This window comes from Copadichromis virginalis, linkage group LG16 (assembly GCF_057382275.1).
Source record: "Copadichromis virginalis isolate Kocher_CV1m ecotype Utaka linkage group LG16, C_Virginalis_male_GT1.1, whole genome shotgun sequence".
Lineage (NCBI taxonomy): Eukaryota > Metazoa > Chordata > Actinopteri > Cichliformes > Cichlidae > Copadichromis > Copadichromis virginalis.
This window is the reverse complement of record NC_140633.1, coordinates 15,677,658-15,701,776: the sequence shown is the minus strand read 5'-3', so window position 1 is coordinate 15,701,776 and position 24,119 is coordinate 15,677,658. Positions and strand designations below refer to the sequence as shown.

Here is a 24,119-nt window from a genome sequence, read left to right as displayed (position 1 = left end):
TAAAACACCTCCCCCTCCTTGTAGGTACTCTATTCACTCACTGCTGCTACTCATCCAGACTGTTTGACCCAGATTCCTCCACAAAGAGTGAAGCTCTGCTGAGCTGAGGAGGATGTACTGAGTTCTTATCTGTTCACTGGAATTCATCTATTCTGCTTTAGTTTGAATTTTATAATGTATCAAAAGCAAAACATATTTTTTATAAGCAGCATCGTATAAGACATCTGCTCCCGTATCATAAATGTGGTGCTTTAAAAGTCGAGTACTTGAGGAAATGTACTGGTGTGTGTGTGTGTGTGTGTATATATATATATATATATATATATATATATATAAAAACAAATGCAATGCTCACATTAAAGGTGTTTGAAATAATGAGGCCAGTGTAAATACAAGTAATCCTTGTGAGACAAATTAAAGGCTTCAGACTGCTTTAAACACTGTTTCAGCCAGTGGTTTTCTGCTCTTGCCTCTAGATCAGGGGTAGGTAACTCCAGGCCTCGATTGCTGGTGTCCTGCAGGTTTTAGATGTGTCCTTGATCCAACACAGCCGATTCAAATGGCTAAATTACCTCCTCAACATGTCTTGAAGTTCTCCAGAGGCCTGGGAATGAACTAATGATTTGATTCAGATGTGTTGACACAGGGTGAGATCTAAAACCTGCAGGACACCAGCCCTCGAGGCCTGGAGTTCCCTAACCCTGCTCTAGATGATGCCACTAAGTGTGGATGTCCCTCTTGTGGTAAATAGCCACACACCATCCCACATGTCATCAAAACCAGGGGCTACAGCACCCAATCGGAACAGCTGTGTCAAGACCCAGGGTAAGATAAAAATTATTTTTATCTGTGGATGAAAAGCAACGCTACTGCAGAGCAGAGTAAATCAAGCAAAACTTCTGTTTGTTTTTAAGGAAAACATTGACGAGGTATAGTAAGTGCCAACATGCTGGTAGCATTGCTTGAGTGAAAAGGAGCATCTTAGAGAGGCATCGTTTCTCAGAAGTAACAGTGGACAGATCTTCCCCAATCTGCAAAACACTGCCTATTAATTATGGAACAGTTTCACAGTGATGCTCCTCCTCCTCATGTACAGTACAAAAGAGTCAGAGAATCTGGAGAAATCTCACAACGGTCAAGCCATAAAATCAATATTGGATGCCCATGACCTCCAAGCACTCAGACGGCATGATTATGTTAAGGTAATCACTGCATGGACTCAGGAATCAGGAATCCTGAAACACCTGGGTGAAAGCTTATTGAAAATCCACTAAGGTAAAGCGGAACACTCTTCTGTGTTCAGATAAATGGTAAAAAATGGTAAATGGCCTGTATTTGTATAGCACTTTACTTAGTCCCTAAGGACCCCAAAGCACTTTACACATCCAGTCATCCACCCATTCACACACTGGTGATGGCAAGCTACATTGTAGCCACAGCCACCCTGGGGCGCACTGACAGAGGCGAGGCTGCCGGACACTGGCGCCACCGGGCCCTCTGACCACCATCAGTAGGCAACGGGTGAAGTGTCTTGCCCAAGGACACAACGACCGAGACTGTCGGAGCCGGGGCTCGAACCGGCAACTTTACAATTACAAGACGAACTGCCAACTCGAGCCACGATCGCCCCACGATAAACTGAACTTTGAAATTCGTTTCTGGAAATCATGAACCGGGCATCCTCCAGACTAAAGAATAGACTGACCACCTGGCTTGTTATCATTGCTCAGTTCCATCTGGAAACTTAGGGGATGTCTGTAATGCTAAAAGGTATATACTGGTTTTAGAGAAAGATATAATCCCATCCATATCACATACTTTTCATTGAAGGCCTCACATATTTCAGAAAGACAATGCTAAACTGCATACTTCAGCTTTTCCAATGACTTTATAGCAGAAGAGTCAGGACTGTTGAGCAGCTACAATCTAATATGAGACAAGAATCGGACTGCTGTTAAACAAAGAGGGGTTGCTACACAGTGATCCCCCCCGCCCCCCCTCCAATTAAACATCCAACATATCTTCTCTGTTCTTTTGTGAAAAAATATGGTTTTATGAGATTTGCAAATCATTGCTGCATGTATGTAAACTTACATGTTATATTCTACCTAAAAAAATATTACATTTGGCTAAAATTAGAATAATATAGGCTTGATTTTTGTGTTGTCTCATGCAACAGTTATGGAAGTGACTGGTATGATCACATATTTTGCTGTATCAGCTTCTGAATGTCAGGATTTGCTAACACATTTGTTCATAAATTAAAGGTCTCAGTTTGGCTAAATTTTTCATTGGACTACAAAAAGACTTGTGTCGTTATTATTTACCCTACGAGAACCATCCAGAGTCTATTGAGACATTTCTCTGTGAGTAAAAGTTCAAGAGACAGCACAGCACCGTACTTCCTTCAGTTTCCTTCCGTTATAACCTTTAGAACGCACAACTAACAGAAATGCATGAAAACCACACAGACTGTGTACTTGTACTGTGGCTTCTTAACTTCCTTACTGGGACAAAAAAGTCAGTCCCCAAAAGGTAGATGGTTATATTTTAGGGGGAATATTTACCTTAAGTTTAGGTTTGGAAATATTCAGGATAACAATGTAAGTCATAAGTTAAGTATTGCCCTCTAAAACTTCCTTGTAGGGACAAAAAAAAAGTCTACATGAGTTAAATCACAATGTTTTAGGGTAAAGATGTGGTTTAAAGTTTAGTCTAACCCAGCCATGGCTGGGCCACAAGCCAGTGTACTCACTGTTCATAAACTATGTTTGTTGCAGACAATGGAAGAAGAAGAAAGGGGAAAGGCATCTTCAGAGACGAGAGAGAAGGAAAGGCAGGAGTTTGGGGTTGAGAGTTGGGTCTTTAAATGTAGGGACTGTGATCGGCAAAGGAAGAGAGCTGGATAACACGATGGAAAGAAGGAAAGATAGATATATGACTTGCACAGACCAGGTGTAAGAGAAGCAAAGCCAGGAGCAGTGGGGGTCAGTGCACTAAAGGTTGGGTTTCAGGTAGAAAAGAAAGGAAATCTGGAGTAAGTTGGATGATCTATAAGAAAGTAGGAAGGTGCACACAGGTGGAGTACTTCTACTACAGAAAGTGCAATCCGAAAAACATATGAGACTGCAAGGTGGTGTCGGGGGAGAATGTAGGCAGGAAGTGAGATGAGTTAGTTACTTAGGGATGCAGACTTGAGACTGGAGCAGCCAGGATCGGACCACCAAGGTCCCTGTACACCAGGAGTGTGTAAAATGTTCACCACAACTGTAGAGCAGAAGAGAGGTGATGAACAGTGAGCAGCAGAATGGCTTTGTGCTAAGAAAGTGCACTACAGATGTGATGTTTGCTTTGAGGGTGTTAATAGAGAAGTGTAGAGGTCGGGAGTTGCACTGTGACTGTCAATTCTTTGTGGATCTTGAGAAAGAGGAACTGTAGAAATGCACGAGGAAGTCAGGACAGCAAGACAGTGGTGAGATGTCTGGAAGGAGTGCCGGAGGTGTTCAAAGTGGGGGTGGGATTACATCAGGGATTGGCTCTGAGCCCCTTCTTGTTCACAGCGGCAATGGACAGGTTGATGATGATGGCAGCCAGGATGTTTGCAGAGTAGGAAGCAGGTGGAGGAGAGTATGGAGAGGTGGAGGTATGCACTGGAGAGAAAAGGAATGAAAGTTAGTAAAAGCAAGACAGAACACATATGTGTGAATGAGAGATAGACCAGTGAAAAGATGAACATGCAAGGACTACAGAGAGTGAAGGTAAATGAGTTTAAATACCCGGGGTCAACCATCAGAAGCACAAAGCACAAAGATCTGGGTCAGGGCAGATAGCTGCCGCTCCCTGTGCCTGGTTCTGCCGGAGCTTTCTTCCTGTTAAAAACTTTTCCTTCCCACTGTCGCCAAGTGCTTCTCAAAGGAGGAATTTGATTGCTGGGGTTTTCTCAGTATTATTGTAGGGTCTTTGCCTTAAAGACCACAGCTTTTTGAGGTGGCTTCTGTTGCGATTTTGGTGCTCTACAAATAAAAGTGAAATGAAGTGTATAGAAGAGAGTGCAAACAAAGTGGAGTGGGTGAAGATGAATGTGAAAGGGAAGGTTTACAAGATGGTAGTGAGACCTGCTGCCATGTAGTGTGTTTTGGAGACTGTAGCACTAACAAAAAGATGGGAAGTCAAGCTGGACGTGGCAGAGCTGAAGACGTTAAAGTTTTCATCTCAGTATGACCAGGATTAGAAATTAGTACATCGGAGGGACAGTTTAGATTGAGCATTTTGGAGACAGCGTTAGAGGCAAGCCTGAGATGGTATGAACATGTGCAGAGGATGGATAGCAGATGTGGAATATGGAGCTCCCAGGCAGGATGGATGGATTAAACTGGTTTTAGTCCACAAAGAACAATCTGCTCTGTCTACATGGTGCTTGATGTCTGCCCATCTTATCAGAAATTACATTTGTCACTTGAAGTGGGACTAATTCATGAACAAATATCTGGAATGAAAATTACACTACGTCTTTATATAACCTACATCACTGCAGTCATCACAGCCATCTCTCTTTACACGCATTCATTTTTCATGCTTTGTGTTACTTATTTTTGGATCGTGTAACTGCGTTTCGGCCTCTCTCTGTATCCAGTGGATGGCAGCAGCGAGGGGTATTCTGCTTGTTGTTGATGCTGAGGAAGCTTCTCCTCCACTTCTGCATCTAAAGAGACAAGCACGAACTTCCTGTGTGATCTCCGTTCAGCTGACTTCACCCTGGCTGCCTCTCTGGGAGGCTTACAGGCTGTGCAGTCTGGGGGATAGAGAGCCTTCTGTGGGCGGTGTACAGCTCGCAGAGACGCTTGGAATATTCTTGCAGAAGCATCAACAGAAGATCAGCAGCAGCAGCCATAAATGCGGATTGTTTACACCGGTCGGTCGAGCCGTTCCTGCTTCCCCGCCTCCCAGCGACTCCGAGCGGCCGACTGTGCTCAGCAGCGTAGCCGCAGATAGCGTCAGTGGAACGGGGCTGATGGCCCTGGTGCTCGGCCCGGCCTCCATCACCCTCAGCGTCTGCCCGTGAGACTCCTAGAGAGCTACAAAGCCACACCGCTACACCTAGTCGCCTCAAGTCCCGTGGGAAGAGCGGAGAAAGGAGAGGCGGAGCGGGGCTCAGCATCGCACCGTGCATGGTGCTGCGGTGTCGGAGGGAGTGGATGTGCAGCCAGAGCTGACCCAGAGATGGCTGTTCTCAAACTGGCCGACCAGGTAGGACCAGCTAGCCAGTTAGCTTAGCTTCCAGATCTGCAGAAGCACAGTATTTCTCCTCCTGTGTGGTAGGAAAGTGTTTCAGTAGCACATGTTGTGCTATTTAGTTTTATACAGCCTAGAAAATAATAAAATAGATTCCTTCCCTACAGATTGGGCACAGGACTCTATCAATAAATTAGCATAACACTAAAAAAAAGAAAATGGCCTTATTATTTGTTGTAAATGTCGTTAAAATGGTGACAGCTCATCTGTCTCACATTTCCTGTTCTGTTTCCTCCTGTAAGCTGTTAATGTCTTCAGTAACTACTGTGTTGAAGTCAAAGTACCCGAGTATGTCCCAGGGAAGGCCCCTAAGTTTGAAAACAATACTTTCAAGCTTTGTATTCTTGGACTTTGCTAAAATAGACTCGCACAGTTCACAGTTGTAAGTATGGATCACTGACTCTTTATGCATCCTCTCAGTGCAACCTGTCTGAATCAGGCTGCTTCAGCTCCTTCCTCTTTAAGGTCCCCTCCCTAAAAGTCCGCCTTCAAACCCATTGGCCAGTTTCTGAAAGCCTGCAGAGTAGTAACACTCAGCCCATGTAAATTGTATTGCTTCTACTTCTGGGCCATCTTTTGCCCATGAGATGATTTATCATCATTTCATTTAAAATCTTTTAAAAACACTCATATAAAATGTGCATTTTGGTGCACACAGTATAGTGTAATTAATCTGTAACTGACTTATTAAACTTGCTTCTTGGTAAAAATGAACAAAAGCCAAGTATGTCTTTTGTTCTTATAGATCCTGCTTTTCTTCTTATATAGTGCTTTTCTAATCTGTTCAGTGGTAAACTGTGAATTAATGAACTAGCTGATAATCAGAAGCTATTGTGCTCTGTAATTAAACCGCAAAATTTAAAGTTGTCTTTGAAAAAGCTAAAATCTTCGTTCAGTGGGTATTGTTTTAAAATTTTTCTTAAAGAAATTCTTTTTCTGTTTATTGACTGATTGTTTCACCTTGAACATGTCGAAGAGGAGCTTAGAGAATATTTTACTTTGAAGGCGATTTAATCAGACAATTTTTATGTAGAATTCTGGCTGAAATATTTACTTGATGAATTATTCAGTATAATATTAAAATGATTTTAACCTGTCCATTTTTTTGAAACTCAATTTTTCAACCACAGTGTTTCTTTTTTTTCTTTTTTCTTTGAATTTAAAGTACACAGACTAAATTTGAGGTTTGAATTATTAGTTGAAGTCATTCACAGCTATCAGTTTGGCTCTTGTTAATTTCAAGATATCAACAAATCGAGCAAATTCTTTTAGTCTTAAATTAAACAAACAACATATGAAACAAAAATAAAGCAAAACAAAACAAACATACATAAATCAAAAACAAGAAATAAGCAAACCCCACCACAGTATAGTTTCTTTCATATGAAAAATACAGAATGTGTAACTTTGCAGATTCACAAGTTATGGAAAAACAAACAAACAAACAAAAAAACCCCCAAAAAGAACTGAAACAGCATTACCAGCAACATTACCGTCCTGGGTTAACCCTGTTTTCTTCATTCTTATACTTATTTAAAATTAGGTTTTTATATTTTAATTTAAACTGGTTTATGTTTTTACTTTCTTTTCTGTTAGACTGTTCCATAATTTAACTCCTGCAATTGAGATAGACGTAGTTTTTAAAGTTGTTCTAGCACTTTGTATTTTTAAATTCCATTTCCCTCTTAAGTTATACCCACTTTCTCTTTCTATGAACAATTTACAGATTTCTTTTGGAAGCAATTTATTTCTTACTTTATACATTATTTGCACTGTTTTAAGCTGCACCAAGCCTTGGAATTTAATAGCTTGCATTTTGACAAAGAGTGCATTTGTATGGTCCCTGTACCTGTGCCCCACAATGAAAATGTTAGAAATGCTTACTGGCTGTATGTCAGCAGTGCTGTAATGTTTCAGATTCCTTGTGAAGGACCTCCAAAATGACCTCCAACTCCAAAAATTTAAATTGTCCCAAGGAGACATACTTGACATGATGTGTACAGTACTCTTCAGCAGAGGTTGAAAAATAAGAATTTTTATTTAAACAAGTCATAAACAAGCAGCCCTAAAGGTGTTCAGAGAAATATAAATTTGAACATTTACATTTAAAACTCGGGCACAGTCTGCGACTGTTATGTTACTTTACAGTCACACACTGGTTAAAAAGTACAATTAGACAAACTGCTACAAAAAGAATCACAAACGTGACAAAGAAACATTTAAAGGCTACAAAGAAACTTGTAACAGCTACAGGACACAATATTGCTACAAAGAGACACTTACTGGCTACAAAGAGATAGTTGTTGATAACAAAGACACACAACAGCTACAAATAGACAAATGATGGCTGCACATAGACAACCAGCTACATATGGGCAGAAAATGAAGAGATACACAGTGACTACAAAGATCTCTCTGTGGGCAGCAGCACAGATACACACCTCTCTGAGCAGATGTGAGCATGGAAGTGTAAAAGTACGTGATTTTGTAAATAAAAATTCAAAAGCAAAACCACCTATTAAAACAGGACTTTGAGAATCACGACCCTCAGAGGTCCTTCATAATCTCACATTAAGATTTTTTTTCAACGTTAACTGACTCAGCATCTCTCTGCAGAGCTCTCATGTGGCCATGTGAGATATGTCTTGAGGGAAGCAAGAGCTGCTGTCAGAGTGTGTGTGTGTGTGTGTGTGTCTGTGTGTATGACCTAGAAGTGTAGCACTTCCTGTTATTTTCAGACATGCTGATGATGCCTGATAACTGGATGCCTCAAACTTTTTTCTTTTCATCCCGGGCTTATCAACAGCGGGTACCATAACAATCCCACTGCTGTAACGTCTCTTTTAACTTGTCATCTGCTGAATTGATTCCGAGGTTGACGTCATGTCTAAAATTCCTCGGATGTGTTTGTGAATAAACATCAACTTTTTTTTTCTCTCTCGTTTTTTGTGCGTGCGTGGAAATGAAAGACTCTGTGGGGTAAAAAAAAAAACTCATCGCAGAACACAAAGGAAGTACAGGAAGTCGTTGACTTCTGACTTTGTGCCAAAGCACAGTTATGTGTCTGTTGTAGATGTGCACACGATTTGAAGCAGGTGAAACATTGAGACCTCTTTAAAAATGACTGCAAACAGAAGTAAATGGGAACGATTTTGTCTCAACTTTCAAAACGTTCTCAACTTTCTTTATAATTAGCCCCAAACCATAGGATTGTCTTTACAAAGCTGAATAGTGGATCGTGTTCAGGAAATTACAAGGAACGTTTCCAGGTAATTACAAGGACAAAAGAAACTTGTTACGCTTTCACTGTTTGAGGAAGTCTGAAGTGTGCCACTGAGCCTGAGGAGAAGAGACTGAGCCAGTATGAGGCCTGTTACCTCAGGCATCAGCGGAAATTAAGGCATTGTTGCAGAGCACATATATTTCAGATTAGCCTGCTAGTGTGTTTGGAGGATGCCAGTGGAATGAAAACATTGGTAATCAGATGCAGGATGTTTGTGCAGTATAAGGTGGAGAGAGGATTGTCCTGCCCAGAACCTCAGGTTCTAATAGCTGGTTCCACTCGGTTCTTGTTCACGATTAGTAAAATCAGTGTTCAGAAATTCCCCCAAAAAACACATGTACTGAATGCTAATGACCCAGCTTGCTTTTAGAAGCAGCACTCCATTAGCTTAAACAGGATAGCACAAGCCAAAACATGTTAATGGTAGCTGATTGATGAATCTAAACTGGACAACATTAGTCGTCTTGCAACCACGTCTTTGGCCTTCACGTGGAATTTAGGTTTAAGGAACTTTCATCTTGGCTTCATTTTTGCACCAACAAATAAAGCTCAGTGAATTTCCACGTCTTCTGCTGTTTGTGGCCCAAACAGGGTTCTATTAATTACTGATTTAGACCAAAGAAAAATAAGGTCAGGTGCTTTCATAAATGTTAAGCTAACATTAGCCTTTGGAAGCATTGCTACTCCACAAACAACAATGGCTCCTGACTAGTAACTAGTGTTAAAAACATCTCCCGCATCCCTATAACCTGTTGTTAAATCCAGGCTTTGTAGAGGATTACACCAGGTGTAGATGTCATAAAACAGTAACATTTAAAGAGATCAACATTGTCTTTTGTTTTTAATTTTAGTGAATGGAGAACCTTTAAAGTATTTATTACAGAGTCATATGTGTTCTGCAGTCTCATTGGTTGCACACCTCAAAGTTGAGATAGGTTTATATTGGGACATGCCTACTTCAAGGCACTAGTGGTTTTGTTTTTTTGCCAGTAGTCACTTGAAACTGCTGAACGTCACTGACTTTCTTTGGTCTGTAGTCACCACCAAAAAAGTAGTAAAAATATTCATCAGCTTTCAGAGTTACTGCAAAAATTTTCTTCTAGTAGCTCTTGTGTGAGCACGTGTTCGATTTCTCTGATTTATAGAGTTTGGGCCTTTTAAACAGTTGACATACTTGAACTTGAGAATAGAAGAAGTGTGACTTTTTATTTAAAATATATAATTATTAGATCCTTAACACAAAAAGGCATATGTTATGGCCAAATATGTTTGGCTGTTACCAGCAGGCTGACACTGCACGTTGAAGAGCATTTTCTCATTGTTATTGGTTACTAACGGGATGTTGGTCACATTGGTTCTGCCTTAAGGCTAATGGGAAGTGTGTGTGTGTGTGTGTTTGTGTTTGCGTGCGTGTATGTGTGCAAGCTGCAATAATGAGCTCCTGTGTTTGAAATAGCCTGTGGGGATGATATACCAGGAAGACTAGTGCAGAAAGCCAAGTCCTGATGTCATTTCCTGTCTAAACCTGTCTTCCTCAAGCTTCACTGCATTTCTCACTTAGCATTTCTCTGAGTTATTGGATTTATTTACTAGAGTTCCCAACAGAGGACACTAGCTTTTCTACTAAGGTATTCCCCTGACACATCCTATGAATCGTTGCCTTCTTGTGGCAGTACCAGCCAACTCCTGAGAGATGCCAGCTGAGTGTTTTTGTTACAGCCACTAAGCATCGAGCTAAATATGCCTATAATCCTGACTCCATCACTGCAACTTTGTGAGTGTGGGAACGAGCATAGATGAGCTCATTTGCATTATTGTGTGACTCTGTCAGTGTTACACATTAGATCTGATCTGAACTAGCAGCTTTAAACATTAGTGTGGTAGAAAAGCAACTCCTGTGTACTGCAAGTAAAAGTAACAGCTACAGTCCTGCGACATGCTGTGCACACGTGTCTGCCTTCACTCTCAGCAGTGAGTGAGATGATGGATGCTGCAGCAAAATTACATTCAGGGGAATGAAACAGTCCGATGAGGAAGAAGTGTTGTGGCGTGCTGTATTTTTTAAAGCAGAAGTGAAAAACTTCTCTGTGGTTGGTTCCTCTCTCAGGTTTCTGAGAAGGAGAGACTGTGTAACAGGAAGTGAGGCAGGAGTAGCAGAAACGCACAGGAAGTGAAGTGAGGCCTCCCTCTGCTCAGCCTGGTTCATAAATAACACAATGAGCACAATCTACACATCATCTACATTTCGGTTTCAATTTTGCAAAATTTTAAATTGAGACATTTTGACTATATTTGTAATTGTGTTTTTAGTATTTTTTTAAGTAAAGGAGCTATATCTGTTTGTTTTTCACGTTTTCAAATGGGAGCATTTGCTGTTGTCTTTAAAAAAATCATTTTCTAAAAACTGGTAGTCCTTAGCATCCTGTTACTCTTGTTCCCCAATACAAATTTGCCGCCTTCAGAATATTAATAATTTATAAAAATAACAATAAAGAAACATATTTAGATATTAATGCTTAAAATTTTTTGTAATGATATTAACCTGCTACTGATGTTGCTATGACAATGATATCATAGCAACATAACATACTAGCCTAAAAAAAAGAATAGTTAGCTCCTTTGCTAGCCTGAACAAGCTAACATCACCTGCTATTTTAGCCCAAATAGTATAACACCAGTGATAATGACTTTATTTTGTTTAGGTTATTGTACATTAGATTAGGGCTGCTCAATTAATCGAATTTTAATCACGATTACGATCTGGGCTTTCAACGATCATTAAAAATGACTGAGCCGATTATTAGCCCCTCCCTCATTTATCCGCGACACCTTAAAGGCCGGTCCGTGAAAATATTGTCGGGCATAAACCGGTCCGTGGCGCAAAAAAGGGTGGAGACCGCTGATTAAGAGGACCCGAGGGAAGCTCGGAAAGCTAAGCAGAAGTTATTTGGAGAGGAGAGTGACTGCCGCTGGTTGAAAAGAGTTAAAAAAAACAAAACAAACTTCAGTGGTGTTGCACACTATTTTATATTATTTTTTTAAAGTCATTGTTAACCCTTTAAAGCCGGTCAGAGCAGCACGCTCCGTTTTGCGTAACTATTTTTAAATCCCTGTAGAACCTGAACCGTGTAAGCTAGCGCAATAATTTGTTTTGCATATGAAACCGGAGGAGTTGTACTTACATCTGATGCCATCAGCTTGTCCTCGGTCACGGTTTCGTTCCACATATAGCTTTGCAAAAATTGCATAAAAAGCGCTTGCAGGAACAAAAACATAATATTCCAGAAACACGCTTTGCCGTTCCTATCAGCTGTTCGTAACACTTCCCACAGTGAAATGATGCACATGCTGTTTTCTTTGCAAATTTGCATCATAGGATTGTTTTTTGTTTTTCCTGCAGTATATAAAAATTGCTGTATCTCCAAAATAAAACTATGAAGACACTCAAAATAAATTTCCTGTGGTGGGAAACTATTTTTTGCAACTTTATTGTATTTAAAGTTTTGAGGGATAAACCTCTTAAACTTCTCCAAGTAGAAATATATGTAAACAAAACAAAAGCGATTTTCAATTTTTTTTTGTAGTTTATTGCACTTTTTTGCAATTTATGTAATTACTATGGACTTAATGCATACATATTATTAAAATATGGGCTATAACAGTTGTATTGATGTATAGCAACTTGAAATGCTCCCACAAATGGCACTACAACATGTAAAAAAATAAATAAATAATATAAGCTCTGGTGGACTTGGTTCTATAGTAGGTCTTAAAGGGTTAAATAAATATCGTCAAATAATCGTGATCTCAATTTCAGTGAAAATAATCGTGATTATCATTTTTGCCATAATCGAGCAGCCCTACATTAGATACAATAACCTAAACAAAATAAAGCTAGCTGATAATTTAATAGATTAAGCAGAATGAGATAAACTGAACCTAAACTGGGTACATTACCTGCAATCCTCATAGGCTAAAGTAGAAAATAGAGGTACAGTTTTAAAAAGTCATGAGTTTATATAATGTCAGTGCATAGATCATGATTGTGTTTCAGAATTTAATCCATGCTTGTTTCAAAACAGGTTAATCGTTAACAGAAATGTAATCAGGAAAAATGATATTCCCATACTTTGCTTCCAAAGAACCAGAACTTGTTCTAATTTGTCAGAATCTTCCTTTTCAGGGTTTGCCTTTGGACATTGGCTGCTGTTTCACTCGTGACAATTTTGATTGTTAAATGTATTTATTTATTTAATACAAACATTTAAAGAACATATTTGGCTTTAATACTGTTTAGCAAAACCTGCATGAACCTGAACCTAAAAACTGGCCTTTAAGTCCGCCACATGTTGTCCCAGTTTTCTGTGTTTTTGCATTCCTCAAAAGCCTCTGATATCTGCTGTTTGGGCCTGTATTTACCTCACCTCTCTCATCCTGAAAAGAATAATAGGGGCATCGGAGACACTGAGCCCTTTTTTATTTTTGTGATGTGTATCTACCAAAAATTTTCCACAGTAGTTTCTCTGTCTCACAGAGAAACGGGAGATATAAGAAGTAAGGGAAGGCTTGCATTTCTTTTGTGTACAGTCTGCAGTTTTTGTACACGCTGCAGCTTTAAGTACTGCACACATAGGCAGCACTTCATACCGTGGGAAGGATCATAGCCTTTTGTAACGGCCGTAGTGGTCACGTGACTGTTCTTTCTCGTCCCCACAGCCTCCTCTCATCCAGGCAATCTTCAGTGGAGATTCTGAAGAGATCCGTATGCTCATATACAAGTCTGAAGACATCAACGCTCTGGTATGGTCACATGTACACCAAACAGGCATTCTGTCTCTGTGCCTGTGAAACACTCACCTATTCATATTTTCCACAGAGCAGATGGTTTGTATTCACAAATAAACTGTATGCAGGTATTTACCTCACTGGCTGCTGCTGTGAAGTGGAGGAAGAGTGAGCTCTTTTTTTTTTAGCTCTTGGTTTCTACATTTATAAACATGACAGATGTGTATAAGTGACACATGATAAGAAGTTCACCCTGCATGTGCTGAATTTATAAAGAATATCAATCTAATTTAAGTGGTTTCACCATAACTCTGTTCATCCAGGACACAAATATTCACACAAAGCACTTGTGTTCTCGCCATCGTCTGTAAGCGTGCATGTTTTAGTGCAGAAAAAGTTTCCTTTGCCCAAAGTCAGCTTTTAGGGAAATAAAACTGGACTCGGTGGCAACCACCTTTTTCTTCGTTCCAACCCCCACTTCCTGTTTTAGAATGAGGGAATTAGGGCTCCGAGTTAAGAATCAGTAAAACCAGAGTTCAGGGTGAGTGTTTATTTACACATCTGCTCATATGGGTATAAATACACAACACATGTCGGGGCTGTCCTCTCTGCTTATGTCAGCCCACTCAGCCAGTGTGATGGGCATTTATTCAATGAGACGCTCTGAGCACGAGGTCACTGATCCTCTACTCATCTGTGACCTCATACCAGCTGCATGAATGGAAATAGCACTGGATTTAAATACTTATAGATTTCGTTATCAGATCCATCTGTTGATGGTACGCTGTATGTTTGGTAAATGTAAACAGAGGCTTTTGTGTTTACAGGAAAACTCCACAGAGCGCTCTAAATGTTGCTGTGCAGACTGGCTTTGCCTTCGAGAAAAATGCAGAACAACTGCAAGCATGTACAAAAGAGCCACACATAGACAAAAAACACCCCCAAAGAAACATAAAGACACATATAACTGCCACACAGAGACACAGAAACGACCACAAAGGGGCAACCCCCCCCACGACAACAACCACAGAGACTCGATCAAACAGCCGCAAAGTCATACAAGCAGATAACAGAAACCATCACAGAGGGAAAATTGCCAGAAGACAATTAGGACTGTAACTGTGTGACATGTGCTCATATGTGGGAGGGTCACTTGTCTCATAACGCACCACTGTTCCTCCATCAGGATGCAGAGAAGCGCACTCCGCTGCATGCAGCAGCCTTCCTGGGCGATGGCGAGATCACCGAACTCCTCATCCTCTCGGGTAAAACACGCCACGTCTTTCTTGCAGATTTCAGCTGTTTTTGTTGTTGTTTTTTATTGAATGAATGTAGATGTGGAGCTTTATGACATTTAAAGCATCCCAGATAAAATACAGTTAGCTCGTGTCCAATTTAAAAACAAACACACAAACAAACCCCTACATTGTTTTGATAATATTAAATTGGCTAAAACTTTACGTAGCCCGGCCACTAGCGTCCTGACTGTCGCCCTCAATATGCTTCATCATTTTCTGGTGAAAGTAATCACCGTATGGATGCATCTAAGGCTCATGTTAGTTGATGGAAGTGGAAGGCTGGTGTTTCCTGGAGCTGTGAGGAAATTTCCAGAGTGCTTTGTAAACGTGAAGTTACATCTTTTCCGTGTTTGCCATGCTGTGTTTCTGCTCTGCAGGGGCACGTGTCAACGCCAAAGATAACATGTGGCTGACCCCTCTCCATCGCGCTGTTGCATCTCGGAGTGAGGTGAAAACACACACACACACACACAGGCAGTGCAGTCAGGGAACCTCGGTGTGTTTTACATGAAAGCAGACAGATGACTTTTCTTTTCAGGTCTCAACCAGAACTCACGCTGTTCTCCATCTTAAGGAATCTGGGTTACAGCAATTCATTGGCTGCATAACTCCCAGTATCCATACTGGTAATTCATCATAGCAGGACTAGCTGAAGGATCCACTGGCTGTGTGCCCATTTATAGATACCAAGTATCATGGGTTTATATGTACACGTTAAGAGTGGTTAGAGTTTTAGCAAGCTCTTGCTTATTAGACTGTATGTATTTATGTGACAGATTAACTTTATTTTCAAATTCTGATCACTGTCTTTACATTTAAGTGCAAGATATTCCAACTGTTCAGAAGTCTTGATCCACCCCTCATTTCTTTGCCAGGGAAATGGGAAGTTGAAACATGACCAAACAACCAGGGAAATATAGTTTGTAAGGATAAAGCAGAGTTTGTACAATTCTTACAAGGCTGAAAGTCAATGTCTGGAATGAACATCCTAATTCACCAACATAGCCTGAGCTCTCTTTGGCAAGCTTCTGGGGTTGGCTGTAGCTCAGGTGGTAGAGCAGGTCAGGGGTTCGATCTCAGTCTGCTCCAGTCTGCATGCCAAATATCCCTGAGCAAGATGCTAACGCCGATGCATCCATCGGAGTATGAATGCATATGAATGTTAGATAGTAAGCACAGGAATGACAATGACGAGGGCCAGTATCCTGAAGTGTTTCCATGTGTCCCTGCTGCAACACACCTGACACCTAACCCTACTCAAGTATATTTAAATAAAAGTGCAAGTTTTAAAGAAAAAATGTATTTCTAAAAGTACTTTTATTGCACCTTATTCATTCACTCAGGAGCTGCTGTGACATGAATCAAATGGCTGAATTGCCACCTGCAGTCCAGTTCTATACAGTCTTTCTAATGACCAACTAATATTATTTAGCTGTGTTGCAGCAGGGACACATGGAAAAGTTACAGGACGCCGGCCCTCGAGGAGTTCGACACCAAAAGTACTCAAGTGAATGTACAAGTTGTGTAAAGTGCTTTGAGTACTCAGAGTAGAACAGAATAATCCTTTAATTGTCCCACAAGGGGAAATTTGGCTGTAACAGCAGCCAGAAAGACACATATACAAACAAACAGTACACAGGACACAGAACAGAAACATACACAATTTTTCTTACATATTTAGATTAAGGATAATGGTTACTATAAACAGAGTACTGTACTATTATTAAGTGAAATAAAAATAACTACAGATAAGAGGTAAAGCAGGTTGTAGTGCGAATTGGTTGATTAAATTATTGCAGTTACAGCGCAGATGTAAACATCTGTTTGTTGGGAGCAGTTCTGATTGTACAGTCTGACAGCTGCAGGGAGGAAGGACCTGCGGAAACGCTCCTTCATGCATCGATGCAGCAGCAGTCTGTCACTGAAGGAGCTCTGCAGTTCAGCAACATTTACATGCATGGGGTGGGAGACTCTGTCCATCAGAGATGTTATTTTGGCCAGAGTCCTTCTGTCTCCCACCACCTGCACTGGATCCAGGTGCATCCCAGAACAGAGCTGGCCTTCCTAATGAGTTTATCCAACCTCTTCCTCTCAGCTGCCGATAAACTGCTGCTCCAACATACAACACTGTAAAAAATGACAGATGCCACCACAGAGTCATAGAAGGTCTTTAAAAGCGCTCCCTGGACTCCAAATGACCTCAGCCGCCTCAGCAGGTGGAGTCTGCTCTGACCCTTCCTGTAAAGAGCATCAGTGTTGTGGCTCCAGTCCAGTTTATTATTCAGGTGAACACCCAGGTACCTATAAGAGTCCACTATCTCAATGTCCACTCCCTGGATGTTCACCGGTGTCAGTGTGGTGGGTCTGCGTCTCCGGTAGTCCACCACCAACTCCTTGGTTTTCCCAGCGTTGATCAGCAGGTGGTTCTGCTGACACCAGTCCACAAAGTCCAGAGTCCACTGTCTGTACTCTGAGTTGTCCTCACCTGTGATGAGGCCGACTATGGCAGAGTCATCAGAGAACTTCTGTAGGTGGCAGCGTGGGGAGTTGATGGAGAAGTCTGCAGTGTACAGGGTGAAGAGGAACGGTGCCAGCACAGTTCCCTGTGGGGCCCCCGTACTGCAGACCAGTAGAGTAGAAAAGCGCTATGTAAGAATCGGTCCATTTATCATGTACTTTCTTCTAATTCGATTAAGTAGTCCAAGTCTGGTTCCCTGAAAGCAAAATATAAGGAAATAAGTTGTGGTTCAAGACTTTTGCACAGCTGTATATACAGAAAATATGTTGCTCAGTTAATGTTAAACAGTCCTAGGACGTGTTACAGGTTTAACTGTGTTCTCACTGATGTGCTGATTACTGAGAATAAATACTGTTATAGGAACAACAGCATGAAGTATGAGGAAATCCCTAAATGAGGTGAATATACTAAAAAGATTAGAATAAATAATATCTGATAATTTTAATATTAATTAGAACATTAAGGCTAATTGTAAAATCATTGATGCCTATGCGGAGCTTCATGTGACATCTCAGTGGGAGTGTCTTCCGTTAAAAAACCTATAAACTCACATCATTACAAGAAAACTCTTTATTTATTTGTTTCAAAGCCACTTTAAAAAAATTCCTCCCATTTCAAAGATTAGCACCACTTAGATAGCGCTAGCTAAAGAAAAGAGCTGAAGTAAAAACTGTCTCAGTACGTTAGTCAGGAGGGGATTTACAAAGAGGAAGCTTACCCTGTTTTAATGGCATTACTTTCATTAGTTAAATAATGTTCTGAGATATCAGTTGACTGATCAGTTTATCTGCAGGCTTGGACTGCATTTATTCAGGTGTCACATGATTCAGGTATGTGCAAAATTCCAAATTCTTCCTCAGGAGGCTGTTCGAGTCTTGATCCGCCACTCTGCTGACGTGAACGCGCGGGACAAGAACTGGCAGACGCCGCTGCATGTCGCAGCAGCGAATAACGCGCTGCGATGCGCTGAGATCATCATCCCACTGCTGAGCAGCGTCAACGTGTCAGATCGTGGTGGACGCACTGCTCTCCACCACGCTGCCCTCAACGGCCACACTGAGGTAAAGCAGCCTGGAGCCGTCTTTTTAAGCACTGGAAGTAAATGATCAGCACGTAAGCTGCAGAGTGGGGCCGCATTCGGTTGCACTTCACACTGCAGTTCACAAATAAACAGGCTGTGACGTAACCGTCCTTTGTGCTGTTCTGGTTGAATAGCTTGGTTGAAGGAAACAGGTGGGCGAGTGCAGCTGTGTCACTGGGATTATTAAGTGGGCTGTGCATTTTGAAGCACTCCTCATCTTAGACAGAATCATTCACCAGCGTGCCAGATCTAAAATTAACAATGAGAGGCGGCAGATTTGTGGAGCGGAGCTGAATGGACGGTGCCTTCATTTCTGCTCGATAGGCCCTCCGGTGTGTTTATGCGGCGACTGGGCTGAGAGATGAGATGGATTTACAATGCTGTTATAAAAAGACCCGCCCGCTCACACATCCTGTTGCGCACACCTCCCTCTAATATTTCCTTCTCATGTCCTTTCTGTTTATTTGTTAGATGGTAAACCTTCTCCTCACTAAAGGAGCCAACATCAATGCCTTTGATAAAAAGGATGGCCGAGCTCTGCACTGGGCAGCTTTCATGGGTAAGAGACAGAAGTGAAGGTTGTTAAGCACATGTCACAGAGATAAAGGAAATGGAAAACCAGTCCAAACATAACAAAAACCTACCAACAAAAACATAACAACAACCTCTAAGGTCTACAAAGACATCAGCGGTTCATCGGAGCAGTGCTTCGGTGAAAAGGACGACCAATCAGCTGAGTGTCAGTGTTTCTTATAATCCCCCTTCAGGTCACTTGGATGTGGTGTGCCTGCTGGTAAACAAAGGCGCAGAGATCAGCTGCAAAGACAAACGAGGATACACTCCGCTTCACACGGCAGCCTCCAGTGGACAGATTGCCGTCGTCAAACACCTGCTCAACCTATCTGTTGAGGTCAGGACACATACACCCACGTAAACACACGCTTTTGTCCCTAATTTTCAAACAGTCCACATTGCAAACAAAAATACATTCAGAAGTTTACTTTCACTCCGAGTGCTTCGAGTGATCCCTCACAGTAGAGAGGATGTTGTGGAGAGTAGTTAGATCCCACTCCAGCTTTTCAAAATGCCATCACTGTAGCTCTGCTGTTTCAATGTGAAAACTACCACTAACTAAATAAAAGAGGGAAAAAAAGGATACATAGAGTCAGATTTTCCTTGAATCTAAAAAGAAATCCTCAAAACATTCCTTCTGCGTGTCACTCATACGCCTGCTTGTTTACTTCAGAATGCCCTACAGAGATAGACAGACAGTCCCTTCTTGAGTGAACAGACCAATCCTAACATGACCAGCATTCATTGCATCGTTCACAAGTTAGAGCCAGCTCATTCTTATATACCTCAGAAATATGCTGCTGACCTCAGTAAGTGAACCATTTCGTTCACTTCTTTTAGCTAGCATATAGCATAAGCATACAGTCTATTACTTTTATCTAAACATAAACTATTATCTAACCCAAATATGCCCTAAATATTTTTACTAGCTTTATTGCTTTTTAATGGAGTTATAACTGATTTGACAAGTACTAGTCACGTTGAGCTGATTGTGCCGTTTTCCCTTTGCACCTTGAAAGAGTTTACCTAGTCTTTATATGTTTCTGTTTTCTCTGACCACAGATAGATGAGCCCAATGCATTTGGAAACACGCCTCTCCACGTGGCCTGTTTCAATGGTCAGGACGCTGTTGTCAGTGAGCTGATTGATTATGGGGCCAATGTCAGCCAGGCCAACAACAAAGGCTTCACCCCGCTGCACTTTGCTGCTGCCTCCACACACGGAGCGCTCTGCCTGGAGTTCCTGGTCAACAATGGGGCCGAAGTCAATGTACAGGTACAGAGAAATATAGTTACTGGCAAGACTGGAGCCCAGCTATTATTGTATATCGAGGGTAATGGTGATGTTTATTTTTATTTTTATGGAACAAAAAAATACAGACTTAAGTTTAGACACATTAAGAGGTGTTTTAGTATTCTGTGGTAAACGAGTGCTGCTGCAATTGAACCTGAAGTGTCTGTGTCGACAGTTCGAGTAGTTCAGCTCAGTTCAATTTCATTTTATCTATACAGCGCCAAATCACAGCGACAGTCGCCTCAAGGCGCTTTATATTGTAAGGTAGACCCTACAATAATACGTACAGAGAAAAACCCAACAATCATATGACCCCCTGTGAGCAAGCACTTTGGCGAAAGTGGGAAGGAAAAACTCCCTTTTAACAGGAAGAAACCTCCGGCAGAACCAGGCTCAGGGAGGGGCGGGGCCATCTGCTGCAACCGGTTGGGGTGAGAGCAGGAAGACAGGATAAAGACATGCTGTGGACATGCTAGTTGGTACAACATGCTAAATGCTAAAGCTAAAAACTTTTTTAGTCAATATTTTGGGCTTTCTTGAAAATGATTTTAAAGTGTTTAAATAAATGAACTGTGGCTATTTGCTGATTAATTAAATTTTGCAAAGTAAAGCAGAGACAGGAGAAATACCCTTCAGTTATCTTATGAGTGCTGATGTTGCATAATTTGTCCACCAAAGGCAACAGGGAAGTTGCAGAATGTTAAATGATAAATATTACCAGGATTCTAGAATGTTGAATGAGAGGATTACGAAATGTAAAAATATTCTAGAAAATACTGAATGTGACCCAAAGAACACCGTCCCCAGAGTCGAGCACAGAAGTGGCAACATTACGCTTTGGGGGTGTTCTTCTGCTAAGGGTGCTCATTAAAAACACTGAAGTCTGAAGTCCGTGTTTCATTCGAAAGCTTTTTTTCTTCTCTGTCCACGTTAGAGTCGGGATGGAAAGAGTCCTCTCCACATGACTGCGGTTCACGGACGGTTCACTCGCTCCCAGACCCTCATCCAGAACGGTGAGACTTCTTTATGCTTGTGTTTGTCTCGCGGTGTCTTAAAGCTGCCTTAACTCCACTGGGTCATTATTTTTTTCGCGTTTTGTTTCAGGCGGAGAGATCGACAGTGTGGACAAGGATGGCAACACTCCCCTTCACATTGCTGCTCGCTATGGCCACGAGCTCCTCATCAACACGCTTATCACCAGCGGAGCCGACTGCACCAGGTTTGTTTGTTTATTTGTTGACTTGTTGAGAATTTTATTGGTTACAATGACGTGTTATGCAGATAAAGAGATACCCATGTCTTTCTCCAAAGGCGAGGAGTCCACGGGATGTTTCCTCTTCACCTGGCTGCCTTGAATGCGCACTCTGACTGCTGCCGGAAGCTGCTGTCGTCAGGTAGCTAACTGGGAAATGGTGCATGATGGATTTAGTTAAACTTAGCTTTGCCTTATTTTCTGCCCTGTGGTGCTACAGTTTCAAAGTTAGTCAAAGCTTGAAATAAAGTAAATGTTTGTAAATGCGAAAAGTTGAGAATGAGGCAATGTAGAAGCTCAAATTGATACCATAAGTGTGTCTAATAATAATCTCGGACGAGTTTGACCTCAATGTCAGAGGTCATGTTTTCTGAACATTTTCTGAATGCAATAACACAAGAAGGAAGTCAGCTAGTATTCTGAAATTGATACCTGAGTGGTGACCTTGGTGATTGCCAGTATTTTCTAACATTAGTAACAAAATTAGCTGATTTAAAATTCAAAATTCAGATATATTGTCCTATGATGTTTCCCGTCTTATTGAGACGTACAAAACATAAAAAGATCTCTCTAATATTTGTCTGCCTGACCTGATACGATCAGCTGGCTGTTGTGTTTGTGGGACTTCAAACAGGTGTGGGCAACATGTGGCACATCCTCTGGTGGACAAACTATCCAACTTCAACACTCATAAGTTCCCTGAAGAAGGTTTCTCCCATCTCTTATTTATTAAAAAAAATAAATGCAGACATTGATAGACTGGCATATAGATAACATCAGCTGATACATTGGTTGGTCTTTAGCCTGCACTACATGGTCCTTTTTTTCCTGGTGTCACAGGAAGCATTCTTTATATGTACTCGTCAGCTACATCACAGCGTGTCCACAGAGAACAGGAAGTCGAGTTCACGAGCACAGAGTGTAGCTGCTCAACAAGCGCCTACAGAGCAGAGGAGGGTGAACTGGTTGTTTCTGAAAAAAAAAAAAAACTAGCTAGCAACAGCTGATGAAAAATGCATGAACGGATGCTATTTTCATTAACAGCATTTTGAGTCAATCAAACACAAACAGTGTTTTATGTGCTTTTGTCTAAAAAAGTGAAATTATTTGCTATTGTTTGTTGTTCCAAGAACGCCGAGTCAGCATTTCTACGTATGTGCACGTTGCCCTCAGTGTGCTGACTGAGGACTTCTGTTGTCTTAATTTCATCTTGGAGTGTAACTTCAGTGAGCGTTGAGTCCAGCTGTTGTTCTGCACAGGCACGTTCAGCTCCAGCCAAATTCAGGTCACAATGCTCCTGAAAAGACAAGGCCTCAGTCTCATTACTCATTTTCCCTCCGGACACAGTGCATCCCTGTGAATTCTCCTCTATCAGCAGTTATCTTGTTTACATCAGAAAGTTTCCGTGTTGCTTTATATCTATATGTCTATAGATGAACAATCAGAGTAATCTGCTGGTTGTGCTGTAAAATAATTTTCTTCTCATATCATCTGCTAAACTTTTATTTCTGAAAACAGACGAAGAAACTTTGCATTAAACAAAAGTTGAGAAAAGACCCGACTTCTTCGTGCTTCCAGTTAGCTTGATGATTTAACAAGGCGCCAGCGCTTGTGTGTGGATGAAACTGGGCTCCTCACATGGCTCTGCTGAGCTGCTGCAGCGAACAACAAAGAAGTCATTTACATGTGTTTGTGTGTTGTGCAGCTGCAGTACTGGGTTTGGTCAGGAATGCTGTGTTTGCTGCACCCACAGCTAAATCTTGGATTTCAAAATCCTTCATACCGTGGATCTCAAGAGTGATTTCCTGTCAGCTATGCAATTGTAGGTCTAACTCTGATAATCATGTGGATGTGAAAGAAAGCGTACACGTGTACGTGCAGCCTGTGCCAATCTGAGCCTGGACTCGGTAAGACTTATAATTCAGTGCTATAGAAACAGCCCGTTACAAGTTTCAAATATTCTTTAAAGGCCTTTTTGTTCATTTCCACAATTTCTTTCAAATTATGACTTTGCATGGCTTGTTTTGTCTAAAGAATAACATTAAAATGAGCAGTTCGGAGGAGAAACTGAAAAGGATCATATTTAAGAAGCTAAACTGAGTAAATGTTTCAGGATGGAAAGAAATGTGCACGACTTTAGCACGAGTCCACCAGTTTTAGAGAAAATGCCTTCTCGGAAATGCATCCAAAAATTTACTAGTAATTTCTCCTCCAGGAATAATAACTAGGTTACTCCAAAAAACGTAGTTGTGAGCAGTTTCATGGTGGACGCCATCTTTACTGGGTGACTTTGGTGTTTTCATGGTGCCGTGGTGACTTTAGCACGGGGTGGTGTGCCAAAAGAAATCCCAGTTCCTACATGAAACTACTAAGTAATCACAATGTTTCAAAAAAGAAATGACTGTTGAGTTTTGTTCAGTTTTTGTGGTGCTTACTTCATTCCATTATATTTAATGCAAAGGCAGAATATGTCTATAGATGAACAATCAGAGTAATCTGCTGGATTATTAGCAGACAAAAGGTGAACCCTATAAATGTAAACGAGCTTTACCTCTAAATAAATGTACGTTTCCTCTGATTAAAACGTCCCATGTAAACATTGCAGAACCATAATAATGGATTAATTTGATGATGACTTTATTTATCTGCGTATCTGTAAAAATCCTAATCACCCTACAGTGTCAAACGTCCATTTAATTCAAGCTGTGTTGCGTTGCGCCGTTTGTCTTGTTGCACTTTATCCT

At 41.2% G+C, this 24,119-nt stretch overlaps 1 protein-coding gene across 3 annotated transcripts in view; it reads left to right on the top strand.

Annotated features, from left to right (window-relative positions):
• Positions 1-4,664: 4,664 nt before the first annotated feature.
• Positions 4,665-24,119, top strand: part of ankrd44 (ankyrin repeat domain 44) — a 33,754-nt gene continuing 14,299 nt past the window's right edge. For 2 of the 3 annotated variants that reach the window (XM_085435570.1, XM_085435569.1), the window contains exons 1-11: positions 4,665-5,247; positions 13,292-13,375; positions 14,547-14,625; positions 15,036-15,106; positions 18,037-18,237; positions 18,729-18,816; positions 19,025-19,167; positions 19,893-20,105; positions 21,058-21,136; positions 21,228-21,342; positions 21,435-21,517. In XM_085435570.1, coding sequence (XP_085291696.1) covers positions 5,221-5,247; positions 13,292-13,375; positions 14,547-14,625; positions 15,036-15,106; positions 18,037-18,237; positions 18,729-18,816; positions 19,025-19,167; positions 19,893-20,105; positions 21,058-21,136; positions 21,228-21,342; positions 21,435-21,517 — 1,183 coding nt within the window. In that variant the 5' untranslated portion in view covers positions 4,665-5,220. Of the gene's footprint in view, positions 5,248-12,459; positions 12,567-13,291; positions 13,376-14,546; positions 14,626-15,035; positions 15,107-18,036; positions 18,238-18,728; positions 18,817-19,024; positions 19,168-19,892; positions 20,106-21,057; positions 21,137-21,227; positions 21,343-21,434; positions 21,518-24,119 lie in introns of those variants that run through there. The other variant, XM_085435571.1, reaches the window with a different exon arrangement.